The 21,632-nt window shown below is 40.6% G+C and overlaps 1 protein-coding gene across 1 annotated transcript in view; it reads left to right on the top strand.

Moving 5' to 3' along the window:
• The window catches only part of TRPM6 (transient receptor potential cation channel subfamily M member 6), a 91,714-nt gene that overhangs the window by 55,801 nt on the left and 14,281 nt on the right, over positions 1–21,632 (top strand). The window contains exons 24-33 of the mRNA XM_065046003.1: positions 1,411–1,610; positions 3,929–4,061; positions 5,777–6,921; positions 7,629–7,741; positions 8,665–8,791; positions 9,721–9,818; positions 12,187–12,245; positions 13,639–13,664; positions 18,141–18,191; positions 20,657–20,722. Coding sequence (XP_064902075.1) covers positions 1,411–1,610; positions 3,929–4,061; positions 5,777–6,921; positions 7,629–7,741; positions 8,665–8,791; positions 9,721–9,818; positions 12,187–12,245; positions 13,639–13,664; positions 18,141–18,191; positions 20,657–20,722 — 2,018 coding nt within the window. The remainder of the gene's footprint in view (positions 1–1,410; positions 1,611–3,928; positions 4,062–5,776; positions 6,922–7,628; positions 7,742–8,664; positions 8,792–9,720; positions 9,819–12,186; positions 12,246–13,638; positions 13,665–18,140; positions 18,192–20,656; positions 20,723–21,632) is intronic.

The following is a 21,632-nucleotide window of genomic DNA, read 5'->3' as shown; positions in this document are numbered from 1 at the left end:
GTACTTTGTACTTTGTTCCTAAAAGTTGTATTTGTTGTGTTGAGTGCCTACATAATGTTCATCATAGAGCAGCTCAAGATTTAGTTTGGCAGATAAGTAAAGAAGCTATTCAGGGGAACAGGGTAATGACTTCGTATGACCATGCTCTTCCTTTAGGAAAATATTTGAAAATTCCTGTTGTTTGGTGCAATTTGGTATGTTCTAGACTGAAATATTACTGTAGTGTTTTTAACTATATGCTATTTAATGTCTCCTACCAGAGTAGGAAGGGTCTTTATAATAATTCTATAGTAATTGATCAGTGTCTTTATAGTAATTCTAACCTTGCAAGTTTTAACAGGGGAACCTTTGTAGTGATCAAGTTCTGTAAAATATTAGTAAAGACCAATCTAACTCAAGTAGTTAATTATTTTTTCCTAGAGTTCTGGTATTTCTGGGGAAGAAAAAATCAGATGTAGATTAAAAAAAGTTACAAATGAAGAAATGTAGTGATTAATATTCAAGAAAACTGAAAGATCAAAATTCTATTCCCATTTCCAATTAGAAATCCCTTTCCTGAAGTTGTGGCAAGGCATCATTTTTTTTTTTTTTTTTTTAATACACAGCTGTGATATTGTAATTTGAATTATTTCTAGATTTAAACCTTCAGCAATGATGATATGTTAATGCTTCTGCCTAGTGGTTTGATTGTTCCAGAAGTGGGACTGAAAATGAGTATGAGCAATATATTTAATTATGCTCCCAGAAGCAAAGCTGATGTTTTTGTGATTATATTCTGGGTGTGTAGTAGGATGGTGCAACTGAAATTACAGTGCCAGAAGCTATGAAGTTATTTTCACATACTTTGAGCCTATGATAGTAGATAAGGGAAATTATTCAGTGCAACAACAGTCACATTTAGTAATATCATAGCTCCAAAGAGTACCCTGCAGAAGAATTGCTCGTGTAGCTGTGTCTTGCAGCATGTATTTTGTTTAGATGCAGTGCACTGAAGAGCAGTGGAACCATTTTGTTAACACTCTTCCCTTAGCCTGACTCTTACACTTAATTCAGTCCAAAGAGGCAGACAATGTTGAACTCCCAGTTAGACTATGTATTAAAGTTTAAATAATCTGGCTGAGATTTCAAAGCTACTTCAGGGATATTTTTTGCCCAGCTCCTATTAATGTGGATGGGAATTGGATCTCCAAATCCGTTAGGCAGCTTTAAAGATCTCATTCTCAGTGCACTAGCTGCAGGCACATGCTGCTGCTTTGTTAAATGAAAGTTGCTAAGCTGATTTACCTCACTGGAGGGATGGGACTTTACTTCAGTGTCAAATTAGATCTGTAGACAAGCATCTTGTGCTGTATTGAGAGTATTCCTCACAGGAGTGTTTTGCTCTCCTTCCCCTTCTATCTCTCTTCTCAGTAATGTTTATTATGATTTGAAATCCATATCGAACAAGCTCTGGAAGTACAACCGGTACCGCTACATTATGACCTACCATGAGAAGCCGTGGCTGCCCCCACCTTTCATTCTTCTGAGCCACATTGGACTTCTCATAAACTGCATCTTCCACCATCGACCCCCAAATGAACTGGATCAAGAAGAAGGCGACGTTGGACTAAGTAAGCAGAGCTAAGCTGGGGACCTTACAAAATAGCTGATGAGGAATATTTTGACAGCCTCCCATAATTTTATAGCTCAGTTCTTAAAAAAAAAAAATATTCTCTGGGTAGGAGGCTATTTTTATTTGCAAAGCTGAATTTAAATTGACTGAGAACTCTTGTAGGAAACCATGTCTAGAGGAATGCTTTTCTATGTATTTGGCTTTTGCTCTGCTGCACACTGTGCATCAGTCAAGACACATCAAAACCCTGAGCTGAAATAAAGTGACGGCAGCTTTTTCTGTATAATGGAATAACCTTATTTTGAAATAAATTAAACAACACTAGAGGTATACATTTCTGTACATTTGTCTTGAAAAGACCAGTAACTCCTTTTTAATTGCCCAGAGAAAGTAGTTGCAGAGCCTAAGGCCAGAGGAGGTGCTGTGATGGCAGACACAGGGAGAGAGCACAGTGACCTCCCACCTGCTCACCACATCTTTCCTTTCTGCATTACCTCATCACTGCACCTTAACCCCACCACCTTCACCCTTCCCAACCTGGACTTCTCCATCCCAGAGTCCTTCCTAATGCCTCTTTGAAGCGATGCCAGTTCCCTGTCCCACTGTCACCAGCTCCTGGATCTCTGGCAGGAGATTGTGGGGTGGGGACCACAAGATGTTTGGGTGGGAATGAATGTTCAACAGTGTGGCTAGGTGGTTCATAGGGTGAGGCAAGGGAATGGGGAGGAGCTGATGGCTGTAGCCTTATCTTAAAAAACCCTGGGAGACATTGGCACATAGTATTATGCAGCCTCATCCTTTTCGATGCAACGTACATCATTGATACCTAATAACAGAGGTGAGCAGACCCTGCTTGGGTTATGCCTTGCCTAGGATTTTCTCTGCTGAACATGAATCCCTGAAGATATCTGGCGTGCCTACAGGTGGTTACAGAGTTCAAAAATGGGCTTAACTAATCAATGCTGAGCTGCTTTACTGCTGCTCCCAGGCTCAGCTCTTCCATCATGGTTGGATACATCAGCCTGCCTTTGAAGTGCTTTGAAGTACCACTGCTCATTTCATATGCATGCATAGTATAAGTCACTGACGTAGCATAGTGAGTGTCCTACTTGTAAGGTGCATTAGGCACAAGGAAAACTGAAACACTGCTTAGCACATCTAAAAGCACTTGGATAGAAGAGGGCTCATGTTGCCTACACTCCTTTCAGAAAGAGGCTTTTTTCCTGTTTATGTACCTTTGCATACCTTTTCTCTATACCTATGCATTACTTGGTAAGTTTCTTCAACTTACATTTGGTGTGATTATAACTAACTGGTTTTAGCAATAAGGATCCAGTGCCACCCTGTGGAAAATCGGTGAAAGTGCCAAGGTACAGAGTAAAATCTTGGAGGCAAGAAAACAGAGGGGTTAAGAGGGAAAAGAGCCTAGGAGGTGATTCAGTCTTATTTGGAGTGAGAGGGGGACGCCAGAACACTACGGGGGGCTTCCCTGCTGACCTGTCTGCTGCAGCTAAATACTACACACATGGAGCAAACACTGTGGTGACACTTGGCACAGATTCCCCCCCTAATGGGTACAGTGAGGACCCTGGAATGTAAAAAAAGGAAAGAAAAAGGAGCTTGGAAGATGTAAATTTGGATCAGAGAAGCAGCTTTCCAATGTGTGCATTTCTTCATACTGACTTATAATCAATCTGTTCTCTGAGAAGTCTTAGTGTGCTAAAGAGTAGCATCAGTAGCAGCCCAAGCTGTGAAGTTCTAAACTTCTGAATGTGTACTTTTTCACCCAGTAATTTTGCTTGATGCTTCATACACATGAACATGTGAAGCAAGTAGGTGAAAAAAAATCTTAGTAGCTTTGAGTGCCTGAAAGGATTGTAATTGCTATAGGTGACTAGCCTTCAATGAATGCCCGGATCAAATTATAGTGAAATCTTTGTAAGTCTTGCATATGTGTATGTAAGTTTTGTGAGTCACACATGTATAACAAAATGAAGGAAAAAGTTTAGGAGAAAATATGTTGTTGTGAGCTGCCATTTGGGTATTTACTTTTGAGGCTTTAAAAGGGAATGCACTGGAATTTTTGTCAGTGTGGTTTTGCTCTCTTCCTAAGGAAAGATAAAAACCACATGTACATGTATTTGTCGTATTGAGTCTTTATACATAAGCCCAAATTCATGGAGTTAAATCTGTTTCATTCTTGTAAAGAGACTGAGAGAAAATCTGTTCTGACAGTTTTCTTTTTTTCTCCTGGATGCTTACAAATAATTGCATTTGTCAGCATGCTTCACACCAACTCCTCCCTCCTTTGTCCAGAGCTGTACCTGAGTGATGAAGAGTTAAAGAAACTCCATGACTTTGAGGAACAGTGTGTGGAAGAATATTTTCATGAGAAGAACGAAAGCCTGAGTTCCAGTGACAGTGAAAGGATCCGTCTGACAACAGAAAGGTGTGTTTTGCTGCAGAGTTGTGCTTTTTGTGTAGATTTCTCATATAAAAAGACATTGAGAAGCTAATGCATTTGGAACAGACTACTGCTACTGTGAACACGAGGAGCAGTAGACTATACAGGCCTTCCAAATATGATGGAAATTTAATGCATGTGTTCGAACTGCATGGCAGGCCTGGCTGAGAAGCCTTGCTAGCAGAATTACATCCCCAGATGTATACAGTGTGCAGGTGGCTAAAGGGGTACAGTAAGGTATTGCTCAGTTTCACTTTTGCATATGAGCAAAGATTTGTGATTTATAGCACCACAAAGACATGCCACAGTATGGCATAAAATACAGATTTTTATTTAGAGGGTCAGCAGGGTAGGAACGCTGTGAGAGTATTGCTTGTGATTAAATGTAACTGCTGTTTACAGAAATAACCATATAACCATCTGTAAATAGTGTCTGAGTTTGCAAAATGTCAATACACAACTGTCGATGGGGTTTCAAAACTCAATATTAGCCTAATTTAGCTTTCTATTGAAATCAATAGCAAAGCTGCCATTACATTTAATGAAAAGAGTTAAAGAAAGTGAGCAGTATAAAAAATCTTCCTGAATGTCAATACTGGTCTCATCTAATAAATCTGTTTTGCCTAGAGAAAGGTAGCCTCTTAATCTTTGCCTGTTCATAGTCTTATTTTCTGTGTACTAAACCAAAACACGCAAGCAAAATGAATGTCCCCGTAAAAGAAATACAGAAAGAATAAATACAGATCTGGAAAGGAATTTTTTTCTGGGTGCAACCGTAAAACACACTTCACAACATTGCATAACATTAATACAATGAATTAATTTAGAGGAATAAAATATTTTGGAACACTGGTATTTAATTTTATTTAGCTGTTGGTTAAATACTACATCTTTTAGTTACGCAGTGACAAAGGAAAGGAGCAACTTTTGCATACTGCCTGCAGCTAGTTTATCATTGTCTTAGTAATAAAGCACTAAGGAGACTACCTTCAGGAACTGCGAAGATAATGATTTGGTTAAAATTATGTCATTTCAGGCCAAGAAACTCTTGCACTGTTCACTGGGGATTTGAAAACCATAAAAAGGGCTTTGCTTTTTGGGCAGTTGAGTTTTACCTGATGGGAACTGATGGCAACAGACCTATAGAATCTGTTCCCAGAGGCCAAATAGGTTACTGAGAGGACCCTTTTCCCAGTAGTCTGCAGTATTGGAGAAATGGAAGAGTATCCTTAGGTTTGTCTGAGCATTGATTGTCCTTCTCATGCTCGCACAAGTAATGTAGAGAAGCCAGAGAACTGGCTGACAAGAAGTATACTTAACAGCATTTTACATTTACAGCAATGGCCAATGCAGCATTTCCAAAGCTGTGTGCTGTTGTGTCCATAGTTTAGTAGTTCTATGGCAAGGAATGGACATTAGTAGGAAAACAGTAATTTAAAAAATAGATACTCATCGAGGAAAAAGCCTGTTTCTTTAAGAGTTACTGGCTGTTTGCCCCGTAATCTGAATAATATGTCGTAAGTCTGGATGGGTTTTGTCAAATATAAGTATTAATGGGAAGTCAGCATTAGAAAATAATAAAGGGCTCTTTGAAACACTGATTTTTTAAAATGTGATAATGACTTCTTTCATGGTCTGGCAAACAGAAGTAAAGATCTGGGTTTTGGTAATCTAATTATGTTTTTTTTTTTTCTACCTAGAGTGGAGGAGATGTTTCTGCAGCTTAAAGAAGTGCATGAGAAAGTATTTTATATCAAGGAGTCTTTAGTGTCCCTGGACAGCCAGCTAGGACATTTGCAAGACCTATCTGCCCTGACAGTGGACATCCTGAAAGTACTTTCAGCTGCGGACACTTTGCAGGTGGAGGAAGCTTTCCTGGCTGACGCAAAACGACAAACCCGTAGGAAGCTGCCGCATAGCTGGAGCAATGCACTCTTCTCCAAGACCTTGAGCAGCCTGGAGTGTTTGTATGACAAGAAGAACCACTACTACAGCATGCCACCCTCCCTCCTACGGAGCTTGGTAAGGAGTCAGTGGCCATCAGAGTGCAAAGACCACATACTGAGGACAGAGAATAACAAGGTGGTAGAATACAGCTCTCGAAAGACAGAAACAGAAAGTGACACACTTACTTCAGGAGTATCATCTGAGACTAAGTCAACTCCTAGATATGGACAATTTTTGCTGGTGCCACCTGACCATCAGGGAGTGGCTTTCTCTGAGGATATGACCTTCAACTTGTCATTTTTGAGCACTCCTTCCAAGTACAGGGAAGATGCATTCAGAGCTGAACTGCGAAATAGAAATGTGAGGCAGCAAAACTTGCCAAGTGTCAGCCACACTGGAAAAGAGCCAGAAGATTATCAGTGGAGCCAGAGAGACACTGTTATTTGTTTGCCATCAGAACAGACTAATGTTGTAGAGGCTGATCATCCTCTTGGTCTCCAGCCATCCCTGAATATTGAAGAGAGTGCAGCACCTTCCTCTCAGGACAGGGAAGAAACTGAAGGTGGTTATGTGAACTGGGGATTCTCTGAAGGTGATGAAAAAGGTGTTTTCAGCTCAGGGAAGAAACAAAAGAAGTCCCTTTGCATACATGCCACTTATAACAGTGACTGCAATTGCACGGGTAGTCCTCCCAGGCATGTCCAGATAAGAGAATCTAAGTCCTTCTCCTACAACTCTGACAGGTCATGTCACAGCAGCATCATCTCTCAGAACAAGCTGAAACGCAGCATATCCTTCTGCATCAGCCCACCCTGGAGAGACTGGAGTTTCTGCAGGAGCAGCAGCTTACAGTCCTTTAAGAAAGAGAAAAGAGGGAAAACCTGCAAGGCCATGGGTGGTAATTATAAAACACTGAACCTGTACAGTATCTTTTACTGGGGAACTCAAGACATTATAAAAATATTTCCTTTGCACCCAGGAGGTATTAGCTGCAGTTGAAGGTAGTAACAAGAGAGTCCAGAGCTATTTTTTCACTTTCTTTCTGCTGGGTCTGACAGCTGTAGGGAATTTCTGAAGTGTGCCTGGTATCCAAACTGTACCACTCCTGTGCATCAGTCACCCTGGTTCTCCCTATCTCATGGGAGGCCTGTGGCTGTGGCTACAGAGCCAGAGTGACAGAGAGACTGTGCTCGCTCCAAGGAAGTCTCCTGCCCTGGGGAAGCAATGCAAGAGTTGCAGGAGTCAAAATAAATTACATAATCCCTAAGAAATATGTTAGCAGTCAGACAGATGCATGGAGAGTGAAGAGGTATACATTTTTATAGCCAGTTTCAGACTCTCCACCACTGAGTTTGCTTACTAACAGCTAAAATATAGCAGATTCCAGTTCTAAGTATGAATAGTGTGAGATGATGGATAACATTTGTTGTTTTATGTCTTGTGATGGTGTACATCTTTGCACCGAACTGTATGAATATAAGCTTTGGGTGTCACAAGTCTTCCTCAGGTTGCTTTGGAGACCTGCCAACTCTCAGTCTTATCAGATCTTCTCTTAGTAAACAAAAACTCTGCAGCTTAACGGTGTTTTTTGAGTCTTTCCCACAGAGTCTTTACCATCCAGTGAGCTACACCACAGTGAGGCAAGGAAAGCAAAGCAACAAAACAGAGACAGAAAGTCTTTGAGAGGAAAGAAGAATAAAAAACCCCTTCAGGTGCCGGTATGTGCAAATGCAAGAGAATCACATATCACATAGCTGTCTTTTTCATTCATTAAGAGCAGTTGTGCAGTGTGGCTTAGTTGAAAATGCTGTACAGAAATTGGTGTGGTTATTTTGTGTGTCTGGCTTTGGTTTAATTTCCCTTTTGTTTGAATGTGTGGAATTTCAGTTTTGGATGTGTTCGACTCTATGGACTTTGCTAGATAGTATACCAAGGTGTTATTGATTTACACAGAAAGGAATCAGTCCTTGCACTGTAGCTGACAGGTGGACTTGTGGAGACTTCATATGATCTAGGATAGACTGAAGGAGTGATGACCTGTACCCAGGTGGTGTGCAACTGTAAACAAGCAAACCAGGACTCCTAATGTTATCTTCTGCCTACAAGAGTCCCACAGTCTTGTCTCTGAATCCATAAAACATTTATTACACTACAGACAATACATTGATTGTGTCATATGTATAGAGCAGCTTTTGTAACGATATGTGTATGTAGATATATCAAAATCTATTTATAAAGTTACAAAGAGATTCCTAGGATGTTTGTCAGCTGGAAAGAGTTATCTCTGTTTAACGCAATGAAAGCTGAAGACTTACATGTTTACATAAAATGTTCAGGTCAGCAACAGATCTAGGACTTGAACTTTGAGACCTAATACCTCTGAAGGTATCTTGAGGGACTTCAGACTTCGTTTTAAAAAGCTGTAGTGCTAGGTCTTTCATCAGTAGTATTTACTAGACAAAAACAATGTGTCTTCTGCAACTTGTAACAAAAATGAGAAAATCTGTCTCTCAGCTGGGAGCAAGTTCAGTCATTGGCATTTCAGTGATGCTCTGAAAGGCCATGTCACAGGCTGTCAGAGGAACTGCAGAGGTGCTAGTCATCCTATAAATTGAGTGTCATTTTGTCTGTGTTTTGCCAGGTGATTAGAGTGGATGGTTGTCCCCAGAACACCCAAGTGAGCTCAGAGCCTGCAGAGATCAATGTCTGGGATGAACAAGAGAAACACAACAAGAACTGGCTCACTGTGTCTAATTTCAGTCAGCTAAGTATGTGATATTTTGCAGATGGTGAAATTCAGAACAGCTTTTAAAAAGCAGCAGTAAATAAGAATTCACAAATTCAAAGTGTTATCCACCACTTTCACTTTGTGGCTTAATTTTTGCAGAATGAGAATTAGATTGTGGGCACACATAACTTGATTATTTGCTGTGTCATTGCAGAGGTAAAAGAGACATAGGCTGGGTGGAAGGTCAGTTAAATCTTTCTGGGAGTGCTGCCTGAAGTAGATAATCCACAGGAATATATATAATCCACAGTATAATCCACAGGAATAAGTGGGAAGCAAGGAGGATGACATTCTTGTCTCCTCTCCTGAGGTGTCTTCTAAAGTGGCATCCTGGCTAATTACAAAATTAAACTATCTCTTGAATTTCTCAAGGCATTTACACTCCCAGGCAGTGCTGCAATACTGTATCTGATGGCAGATCCTCTGCATGCATTATTTATTACTCATTGCTCATTGCTCAGAAGCACATCCTCCAAAGGGTGGAAATGAATTCTATGTCATCTCTGTTGGAATGAAAAGGGAATGGCATTCTTACTCTTCTTTTAGCAATTCTCCAGCTTTTTCATTCTAAGGAATCCTTTGTACAGCTCTTCTTACCTTCCAGCTTTTCTGTGATGTGGTTTCCTGGCTTCATCCTGAGAGCTGCTGGGAGAAGCTTCAGGGAATGCTGTGACTCAGAACAGTGTGGTCTGAGAAGGGCTGCACTCCTCTGAAATCTGCTGACAGAATGGAAACAGTCTGTTTAAATCCTATGGAATTCTGTTTCTGCTTTTATAGCCCGTTACGTGTTTGCTGGGGCAATATGGTATATAGGTGTTTATTTTATAGCACTGCGTAGGTGTTTAATTTGTAGCAGTAGAGCTGTTCATTTACACTCTGGAAATAGCTGACACATGCCCTTTTGGCTAGGTTTGGAACGTCTCAGTTACATGCACCAGAAAATGAAAAATCAAGACATCGGTAGACATAGCATACCATTCAGTGATTACCTGAGGCATTCCCGAGAGGTAAGAACAAAGATTACATCTCCTAGTACATCATTTTGGCTGAGATAAGCCCAGGGAAGCTCTACTGAGGTCCCTGGACTTGCTACTATAGGTTCTTTGTTACGAAATGCCTCTTGAGAAATGAGGAACTTTGTTGTCTGCTGGCACAGCCCATGTGTGCAAGTAAATGAATAATTTAACAGCTGTTAACACTCTATTAATATTATTGAAGTAGGATATTAAATTATTGAATCATAGAGTGGTTCTGAGTATGAAGCAGTTGGTCAGAAATGATGCATGAGTTGATGTTTCATTAGGCAGTGAGTGAACACACAGGTTGATCTTGAACCCGTAAGTAGAACTGATGAGCAGAGTGAAGCAAATTTTTGGAAAGTTAGCTATATAGCTCCTAGTCTATCACTCAGAGATAGGGGGTTTGTTTGTTTGTTTGTTTGTTTTGCAAAGTGAGAGTTAAATATTGATAATAATTGCAACATTTGGATTTCTTAACCACTGACTTGTAAACATGGCATCTTATTATTTATCAGAATTAATTCACAGCTCCATAATGTAGTGGTCCTCTGCCTATGTAAATCAACATAGGCTCATTGACTTTGATGGAGCTAGACTAATACGTCCTGAAGACTGGGGACTGGAATCTGGATTATAGAAACTTCCATCTGTTTTAAAGTGGTGTAGCTAATCAAAGAAAATGTATCTTTCATGATATTACACAGGGATATCACAGAGGTATGAAAGGAAATTAAGAAAGAGTATATTAAGAGAGAGAACTGTGAAATAATCTTTTCATCTTCCTTTTTAAACAGCACACTTGCTTGCCTGTTTTACTTATAGTAGTCTCAGTTATTAAAATGGTGATCTTTAAAAGCCTAGCTTATTTTTCACTGTAAATGCTTTGAGTTGCCTTTTTTTTTTTTTTTTTTTAAGGAATACAAATAAACCAGATATTTTCAGATCTGCTGTTCTGTGTACTGTAGAACTTCAATCCCAAATAGCAGGGAAGACAGCCTGAATCTAAATTTTAAAATTGGCAGGTTTTTGTATGAATGAGTGGAAAGAGAGAGAAAGAGAGAAATATAAATAATTTTCCTGATTTTCTATTCTGTAAAACCTTAGCCTAGAGTTTAAAGCAATGAATCTTTGAAATGTTAACGCAGGGTCAGACAAGCAAAATAAAGGCACAGTCAGGAAAACTGTGTGAAGGGACCAGGTAATCCAGTCCTTCAAGATTCGTGTTGGGATATGTCAGGTAAAACTCAAGGGTGGGATTTTTAAAGTTCTTAGAGAAATTCCACTGATTACAGCAGGATTGGAGTTAGACTGAAACTAGTCACTTCCAGAACACCACCTTCAAATTAATAATTCTTTCGCGATACAGTCTCCAATACCCACTGAGTTGCTCTGCCTCTCTTAAAGTCCTGTGTGGGTTATGAGATTTTATATATATCACTGATAACAATGTTGCTGCATCCAACTGTTTCATTTGGAGCATGATATATTTTAGAGAAATATGTTTTTCCTAAAGTGATGCTTTTCAGATTTACCCATTGAACACCAGTGGTTCAGAAATCCCTCCTGATGGGTAGCAGGGAGCAAAGAAAAGGTGTGTGTAGGAAGGTTTTTTGTCAAAGATTTTTTTCATCTGCAAAGTGAGCTACAAGTCAAAAATACGAGTGAAATAAAAAAAATGTGAGTTAAGTTTCAGGTAATATTCAAAGCTGAATTTTAGCTAAATTATCTTTAAACTGCATCATCTTTGAACTTTTCTGGGGACCTCTGTTGCTTTTGAGGGTTGAAATCTGCCTGACCTCAAAAGAATAAACTCATTTCTGACTAGCACATTAGGAGGACCAGGCTAGCCCAGTTGTCCTTAATATGGCTGGAAGTCTAAAAGACTATTTGCATACTTCTTTAACTATAAGACCTGGAAAATACGTAATCCAAATACCCCTGGAGAGCTGCTCAATGTATTACCTTCTTCTGTTAGAGGGGTTTAGGGTGCATATTTTTAACAACTGTAAAGCCTATCCCTAAACTGGAATTTGCAATATGAAGAGAGTTCTCTGATACTGTCCATATTAGCAGACCCTTAACACACTTTTGTGAGGGTATTGAGATATAGGTGGGTACCTGCGTATTTTGTTCAAATGTGTGGAGACAGCATGGCAAACTGTAATGTGAACAAATCGGTTCCATATTAGTGTAGGTATGGCAATGTTGTGATTCACCAGCCTGTCAGTGTCATTATTCATGCTAACAATAAGTATATCAATAAATACTTTCAAGATTGTACCTTTTCGAGTTGTGCAGTGTGTATATGACAGTGGTGTGCAGATTTTACCAGTAAAAGCATCTCTCTTTTTTACAGGATTTGAGTAATAGCATATTTGGAACCACCAAGAAAAGTGATCTGAACAGGAACTGCTTGTATGTATTAAGATATTCACATGCTTTTAGAAAGAGTCTTCTATATATTCTGCAGGCTTCAACTCCAGTTCTGCACTGTCCTTAGGATGAGAAATTTATGTGAAATGAAGAGTTTAGGCAATTCAGTCTGTTTACATTTCTCTAAAGGAAGCCTTATTAATTGAGACAAAGGAGATCCATTTACACAAAGTGTATAATTTTAGGTGGACACCTCTTTTTATTCCAACAATGATCCAATTTTCTAATTCAATCACTAAGATCACCGTAGCATCTTTAATTAACCATTATTCCAATCTAGTGAGCATAAAAAGTTATATTTGCTTTTGCTGTGCAAATTGCATATTTCCTTTTTTAATAATTTAAATACTAGCAGATTGTGAAAGCTTCTCTCATTCTCTGATTAATCTATTTTTTACTGACTCTGTACATTTACAAAGTATTTAGCCTGGTTTTCTTAATGGATTTTCAACAGTTATTAAGCTTTGATTATATTTAGTGAAAGTATACTGCTTTCAAAAGTGTTTTCAATTCTGTTGTTGCTTTTTTTGTTCGTTCCACCTTGATTGATCTTAATAATGGGGATATTTTTCCTACATGCAGTGCTATCTCTATTTTCCTTTTATTTTTCTTTCTTGTTTTGATCAACTTCTTTAATATCTCTCTTATTTAGTAACAGTGGATATAATAAACAAAAGACACTAGAAAGCTGTCACATCCCATGTGGTTTCACCATGGAAAGAGGAAAAAAAAGAGAAAGACTGTGTTTTTTACCCATCCTGTGTCATTTATAGGCAGTATGCAAACTGCATACTTACCATCAGGACTTACAGGCCATTGAGTGGCCTGATTCTGTCACTTAATCTGTTGTCTTCAGTGGGATCTCTCTGGTCTGTGAGGTGAATCGTATCCGCTGTCTTCTGTAACAAAGAGTGCTTTAATGTTGATGCTGATGCTGTAGTCTTTCTGCAGCCTTGCTAATCCAAAGGACCATCAGTTTAAAAAGTCTGGTTTTGTGCAAACAATATTAATGGCGTAGGCAGCTTTGAATACCTCTCAGCATTGACTGAAAAATGAACAGTTGTGTATGTGATTGAAGTGGTCTTTAACCGACACTGTTATTGCAGTGTAAACGGCATGAACAGTGGTGCAAAATCATAAGAGCAGCTGAACATAAGCAGAGAAAGAAATATGCAGAAATTTGTGGCTGTTTTTCAGTAACTGAATATTATTTGCTGATTGTTGAAATGAACAAAGTTGCACTGAGGGTTGTTAGGTTTTGTGATTGCTGAACAAACCTTTGTGAGTTTTGCCTTCACATGGATCACAGATATGCTAATGTTAGCTTAAAGACAGAAATTTTGAAATAAAATATTGAACTTTTGCTTTTAAACAGGTTAAGAACTTCAGAGAAAACTGACAGTAAGTTTTTGGTTGCTTATCACTCATTTTATTTCCTCTCTGCAAATCGCACTCTGGCAATTTTGGAGTACAAAATCCAAAAGGAAGTTATTTTACTCTAGTTGAAGGGTTATATGAAAACCTTCAGCTATTGTTTCATATGTTAGTAATTTGTACTTTAAAGTGAAAGGGGCTTTGTTTGTTTATTTGTTTATATGAGGGCATGTTTTCTTCATGGTACCTGCAAAATCTTAAAATAATTTAGTTTTACTCTAGTCTGCCAAGTTAAGTTATCCTGTTCAACAGGAAGAAAATCTTCAAGATGATAGTAATGCTTTCATCCCTGGCAGTCTAAGAGACCTCCAGAGTTAAAACAGGCTGTATACCTGAAAATAAATTTTTAATGTACACTTAATTTTTCAAGTCGCACTTTGGTGTGATTCCTCTGTTTGTGTGATTTCCCTGAAATTATGAAATCAGTGAAGGATAACTGGCCATTATGAAATGGCCAATTAAGAAATTCAAGGTTCACAGAATCATAGAAACACAGAATGTTAGGGGTTGGAAGGGACCTTGAAAGATCATCTAGTCCAATCCCCCTGCCGGAGCAGGAACACCTAGATGAGGTTACACAGGAACATGTCCAGGCGGGTTTTGAATGTCTCCAGAGAAGGAGACTCCACAACCCCCCTGGGCAGCCTGTTCCAGTGCTCTGCCACCCTCACTGAGAAGAAATTTCTTCTCATATTTAAGTGGAACCTCCTGTGCTACAGTTGCCTTTTGTCCTGTCATTGGTTGTCACTGAGAAGAGCCTGGCTCCATCCTCATAACACTCACCCTTTATATATTTGTAAACATTAATCAGGTCACTCCTCAGTCTCCTCTTCTCCAAACTAAAGAGCCCCAGCTCCCTCAGCCTTTCCTCATAAGGGAGATGCTCCACTCCCTTGATCAACTTCGTTGCCCTGCGCTGGACTCTCTCCAGCAGTTCCCTGTCCTTCTTGAACTGAGGGGCCCAGAACTGGACACAATATTCCAGACGCGGTATCACCAGGGCAGAGCAGAGGGGAAGGAGAACCTCTCTTGACCTGCTAACCACTCCCCTTCTAATACACCCCAGGATGCCATTGGCTTCCTGGCCACAAGGGCACAGTTCTGGCTCATGGTCATCCTGCGGTCCACCAGTACCCCCAGGTCCCTTTCTCCTACACTGCTCTCTAATAGGTCATGCCCCAATTTATACTGGAACCTGGGGTTGTTCCTACCCAGATGCAAGACGCTACAATTTCCCTTGTTCATTGATGAATATATTGAATAATACCGGTCCCAATACTGACCCTTGAGGCACTGCACTAGATACAGGCCTCCAACTAGACTCTGCCCCATTGACTACAACTCTCTGGCTTCTTTCCTTCAGCCAGTTTGCAGTCCACCTCACTACCCGACTGGCCAGACCACACTTCCTCAGTTTAGCTGTAAGGATGCTGTGGGAGACTGTGTCAAATGCTTTACTGAAATCAAGGTAGACCACCACATCCACTGCTTTACCATCATCTATCCACCTTGTTATGTCCTTATAAATGGCTATGAGGTTGGTCAAGCATGACTTCCCCTTGGTGAAGCCATGTTGACTGCCCCTAATGATATGCCTTGAGATGGCACCAAGGATAAGTCATTCCATCACCTTTCCAGGGATGGAGGTGAGGCTGACTGGTCTATAGTTACCCGGGTCCTCCTTCTTGCCCATTTTGAAGACTGGAGGGACATTTACTTTCCTCCAGTCCTCAAGCACCTCTCCTGTTTCCCATGACTTAGCAAAGAAGATAGAGAGTGGTCTAGCAATGACCTCGGCCAGCTCCCTCAGCACCATCAGGTCAATCCCATCTGGACCCATGGATTTATGGATGTCCAGATTGCCTAATTACTCCTTAACCCAGTCCTCATCAACCAAGGCAAACTCCTCCATTGTCCTGACTTCCTCTGGGGCCTCAGCAGTACAGGGCTCCTCAGGACAGCTTCCGGCAGATTAGACAGAGACAAAGAAGGCATTCAGTAACTCTGCCCTCTCTGTATCTTCTGTCACCATGGCACCCACCTTGTTCATCAGTGGGCCTACATTGCCTCTGGTGTTAGTTTTATCTGCCCTGTATTTGAAGCTTTCTGTTGTCCTTTTTCAAGGTTTAATTCTAAGGAGGCCTTAGCTTTCCTAGTTGCCTCTCTACATCCTCTGACAAGAGCCTTATAATCTTCCCAAGTGGCCAGCCCCTGCTTCCATGATCTGTAAACTCTCCTCTTCCACTTGAGCTTGCCCAGCAGTTCCCTGTTTAACCACACAGTTCTCCTGGCTCCCTTCCTTGACTTTCTGCATGTGGGGATGCACTGATCTTGAGCCTGGTAGAAGCAGTCCCTGAACACTAACCAGCTATCTTGGGCCCCCTTACCTTGCCCATGGGATTTCCCCTAGCAATTGCTTGAAAAACCCAAAGTTTGCCCTGCTGAAGTCCAGGATTGTGATTCTGCTTGCTATCCTGTTCCTGCCACATGAGATCCTGAACTTCACCATTTCATGGTTGCTGCAACCAAGGCAGCCCTCAACCTTTACCGCTTTGACCAGACCCTCCTTGTTAGTGAGGATGAGGTCCAGCAGTGCTCCTCTTTTAATTGGCTCCTCCACCATTTGCATCAGAAAGTCATCATCAATGCACTGGAGGAACCTCCTGGACTGTGGCTGGCTGGCTGAATGGTCCTTCCAGCAAACATCAGGGAAGTTAAAATCCCCCACAACAACCAGGGCCTGTGACTGTGAGGCCACTCTCAGCTGCCTTTAGAACGCCTCGTCAACTTCCTCAGCCTGATCCGGTGGCCTGTAATAGACACCCACAATAGTATCACCCCTGCCAGCGTGCCACTTAATTCTTACCCTTAGACTCTCAACTCATTCCCCATCTGTGCCTGGACAACACTCAATACATTGTAGTTGCTCTGTCACATAGAGAGCAACTCCACCACCACGTCTGGCTGGCCTGTCTTTCCTGAGAAGGACATAGCCATCCATGACCACATTCCAGTCGTGTGAACTGTCCCACCATGTCTCTGTAATTGCCACCTGATCATGAACTCCTGACCGAACACAGGTTTCTAACTCCTCCTGCTTATTCCCCATGCTGCGTGCATTGGTATACACACATTATAGTACGGGTTATAGTGGGGAATTACTTTGTTCCACAAAAAGTGGAGTGCTAGTTAACTTCACCTGTATTTGTTGCCTTTCAGTCTGTCTTCCAGTTTTCCTGACATGCTACTTAGCTGTGAGGTCTGAGCAGCTGGGCATCTACCTCTTTTTGAGGCTAGCTGTGATGCAGAAGTGAGTTGCTCTTAGGGTTATCTCCCCTTTGAGCACTGCACTTTCTGAGCCTGGCTGTACACAAAACGCTGGGGTGCCGAAGTGCCCTGCTGCAAGCGTAGTGAGTTGTGGTGCAACTCTGTGGAGCGCACCATTGCTTTGATTAAAATTCAGTTTTCCCGTTCTCAAAAGGAAGGACTTCTTATCCCCCATTTGCCTTTTCATGTTTGTTGTTTTACTACCTACAAAATGCAACAAAACTAGTTGGGTCCAGCAAGGAAGAGACCAAAAGGGACCTTAAATCACCAAAGGCACTCAGTGGAAATACTGGCCCTTCCCCCAACATCTATTAATGTTTCTTATTCAAGATTTTTTTTTTTTTTTTTTGGCTAGGAAAGGGAAAATAAGCAAATAAAATAGAACAAGAAGTGTAATGTTCAAGTATTTTGATGAAGATTTGGTTTTCATTATTTCATTTTTCAGAGTTAAAACTATACCTATTTTCTGAAATCTGACATTTTGAAATGTCATTTTCTGATAGAACAAAGTGATTTCATCTAATTAATGGAAATGTACTTATTAATCTTGGTTTTATTAAAACTATATTTTTTTAAAAACAAAGATTTTTGGACAAAATTTGATCTGGCTGTGCCTGTTAAATATATAACCACAGGAATTGTTTCTCTGTTTATATTTTAACAGCATTTTAGACACTGTGAGTTAATGGAACTGTATTATAATAGCTTTGGTGTAATTGTATAGTTAATGGAATGTTTAATGACTGAGGATGAAGTTGGAAAATCATGCCTTTGGGAGGCTGTGAAGCATGATGGACAGCAACGTGCTTTTAATATCCCAGAGGTGTAATTGGCTTAGAGAAGATACATGTCCTTGAGGTTAATATCACAAGTTTCCCACCATTTCCTTGAATAAATAAGTCATCTGGCTATATTACATTGATGACTGAAATCTGCCAATATACTCTACATTATAACATACTTAAAGCCTAGTAGTAATTCTCATCCTTAGAATGCTGAGACAGTAATTCTGATTAATCTGTTTCATGACAAACTCTGGGATGGAAGGAATTAAAAAATCATACATTTATTTCTGCTATAATAATTAACGTAATGATCCTTTAAACATTATTTCAGATATCTTTGCCTGCTTGAAAACATCTCAAGATCTGCATCATCACTACTCAGGTAAGCAGGAGGCACCACAATGATAGCTGAGTAATTTAACAAATTAAAAAGAACATTCGTTCTTCCATTGTCATCCTCTGTGATTTTCATTTTGAAGAGCTGCACAATTGCCCATTGCTAAGAAGGTTCTGTGTTAATTCATGTCTAACACTCCAGTGAGGAAATTATGAATTATTTTCTTGCTGCTAATTGCTGCATTCTGAGTATTTCAGGCAAATCCAGAGCAGAATGTAGACAGTCACTTTCAAAATATTAGTGGAAATGAATAGTGCTCCGATTCCTGGGGAGGCAGAAGAGGCATTTATTTGTTTATAGCTGTCACTTCCCATCACACCTCCCACATCCTCCTTTGTACTTTCTGGAATTGATTTCTTCAGTTAACTTGTCCTGTACTAGTTAATCTGTGTTTATATACCTGTGGACTCCTGGAAATCTGGCAGGGAATAAATCATTTGGATGCTAATTGCCTGCAGTCCTGTCTTTTCCTGGGCTGAGTATGCACAGATTTTCCCACAACGCGTGGATTTCAGTTTTTCCCGGAGGAGAGCTGAGCAGAGCATGTCAGTAGATGTCTCTGTTGCCTACAGGACTCAGCTACCTCTAAAGGGAGGCTGAGGGTAAACCAGAAGCATTAGCAGCTTCCTGAAGTTAAAAAAGCTGTGTGATTTTCACTGGGAACAACACCTCCTGGTTTGTAATCAGTGTACAGGAGTAATTTCTCTGACACCTTGGCATTGTTGCAGTGATTAATTTGTCTCTTGTCAGGCATGCTATTTGAGATTAAGTAGGACTTTTTAGCACTGATGAGGGTGGTTTCCACTATGAGTTAACAAATGCCTCAAGAGGTTTCCAGTGTAGATTTTTTTCCTTTGGAAATTCAGGGTGGAATTTAGCCAACTAAGCCCAGAAGTTTTGTACTGCAATCCTGCACCATATACTGCTTATGCATTATTTTTGCTATCACATTGTACAGGCAAATACAGTTCTGCCTCTCTACACACCCAAAAGAACTTGAATTTTGACTCAAGCTCAGCAGCTGCTCCAAGTCCACTTCACATCGGTTCTGGAGTCTCTAGACCAGGGATGTCAAACTCATTTTCACCGGAGGCCTTGTCAGCCTTGTGGATGCCTTCAAAGGGCCATATGTAATTTTAGGACCGTATAAATGTAGCTATTACAACATATGGTCCTAAAATTACATTTGGCCCTTTGAAGGCAACTGCGAGGCTGATGTGCCCCCCCCCCCCAATGAAAATGAGTTTGACACCCCTGCTCTAGAGTGAGTGCTGGCATGGTCTTACCAGGACAGGTCTGGCAGCTCCTCTATTCGCATCCTTGTCCCTGCTATGCACTGGTTTTGTGACTAGAACATGTTCCTAGTGAGGCATCAAGGTAGGACCCTGAACTACACTCCGTGTTCCAAAACTATTCAGGCATGTTAACCAATACCTGTTGAATTCAGAAAAGATAAACAAGAAATGCAGTCTGAAATGCAGATCTAAAATGAGGACCTTAATTCGTGGGTTGCCATGTCATGAGTCCCCTTTGCTCTCTCCTTCTGGGCTAAATAATCACTAATTAATATCTGCTCAGAAGAGTCATCTTAAAAGGATGGACAGATGGTGTCCAGGCTCTGGAAGAGTCTGCTGTTAGGGCTTTTAGGTTGCTCTGCAGAGAAACACAGCTCTGCTGTGGTTCACTCTCTGCTTTGGATGCTAGTTTTGTCTTCAGCCATTGAATAGGGAAATTAAGTAGTGAGCACTGTAGCATCCAAATTGCCTTGTTCCCTGGTTACCCTCTTTGTGGCTTACTTCATACCTCATTCCCCCTTCCTGATAGCTGAGTCATTGTGAAGACAAATCCATAAATATCTAGTTGTTGCTCTGAAGTTTTGAAAGTGTTTGCCTGAGAAGCAATCTGCCAATTAGGGAGATATAATAATGTTACTGATGTTGTTTGGTGAGAAGCCCAGATGAAGAAACAGTACTCTGTGCAGGGCAAGCTTGGATTTTCCTGCAATGCCTTGCTAAATCCCCAGGTGCTTCTAAGCCTGACAGAGACAGGCAGGGAGGGCAGCTGCGACCAATGTATCTCTTTGGCACAGTGTGAATGTCACCACCATGGAGCTGGCAGGAGGAGGAATTAGCAGCAGCCCTTGCTGGAAGGAGGAGGATGAAGAGTTAGCAGAATCTAGCCGGAGTGCAAGGGGCTTGTCCCAAAGAGCCTGTTTCCTTGGAAGAAGGGAATCAATGAATGGGAGAGAGAGTGGCAGCTGATGCTTATGAGATGCCACAGGTGTGCAAAGGGCATTTGCTAGCTGGGTAGAATGGTGCTCAGATCTGACACAGGATCACACTGCAGCCTCCTTGGCTTTGCACAATACAATAAAGCATGGCCAGATATTTCTGAAAAGCAGCCAGCTTATTCTTTATTCAGTATAGTAGTGAAATCTATGTTGTTTGCAGCTGTTGAAAGAAACAACTTAATGAGACTTGCTCAGACCATACCGTTTACACCAGTCCAGTTCTTCGGTGAGTACCAACTTCCTGGTTATGTTTTTTTGCCTTATAAATTGTCAGTGCATTATGTCTTTAAAGACTATGTTTGAGAAATTTCCTTAGATTAATTTCAGCAATTCTTTTCTAAAAGAGGCGAACCAGGAGAGAATTGTAATCATGCAATAATTTGGGAACATTTGGAGGTTATCTGGTTCAACTCACTCTACAGCAAATTCTGATCAGGTTGCTGAGGGCCTGACCAATTGCCTTTTGAATATATCTATAAATGGAGAGTCCTCAGCTTCTCTGGACAACCTCTTCCAGTGTTTGACTGGCTTAATTGTGAACCTAGTATTTTTCCCAGTATTTGTTGGGGTTTCCCTTGCTGTATCTTGTATGTGTGTGCACTCAAGTGATTACTGTCATCCTCAGAGATGAGGCTAACTTCATCTTCTCTATGCCTAACGTTACAATAGCAACGAAGACAGTTACAATAGCTGAAGACAGCAAAAAGGTTCCCCTTAACCTTAATACCTGCATTCTCACTCTCTCTCTCTTTGTTTCTCACAGATACAACCATGTAAATATATATGTAGGGTATCCCATCAAGTAGAAAACCAGGTTTCGGTTGAAAGGGCACTATTCTATGCAGTAGAAAGAACTGTAGTGTACCAAGGAAAAAAGAACTATGCTATAATAGAAGAGTGGTAGAGAATAAATCATTTAGAAGGGTTCTGAAATTAATGTGCAGTATTGGTTTACAGCAGCAGAAGCTCTGCCTCTAGACACTTGATATCTGGATGCATTATTTTCAGTGGGTAGAATATTTTGTCTCACAGCAACTGATTGCTGATACTTGCAGCAGCATAGGATTTCTTGGGACCAGATTGCTGCAGATAATTAATATAGCTATGAGCATATTGAACATTCTAAACTTTGAAGC

This window comes from Columba livia, chromosome Z (assembly GCF_036013475.1).
Source record: "Columba livia isolate bColLiv1 breed racing homer chromosome Z, bColLiv1.pat.W.v2, whole genome shotgun sequence".
NCBI lineage: Eukaryota > Metazoa > Chordata > Aves > Columbiformes > Columbidae > Columba > Columba livia.
Note: the sequence above shows the minus strand (reverse complement) of the source record. Positions and strands in the feature narration are given on the sequence as shown.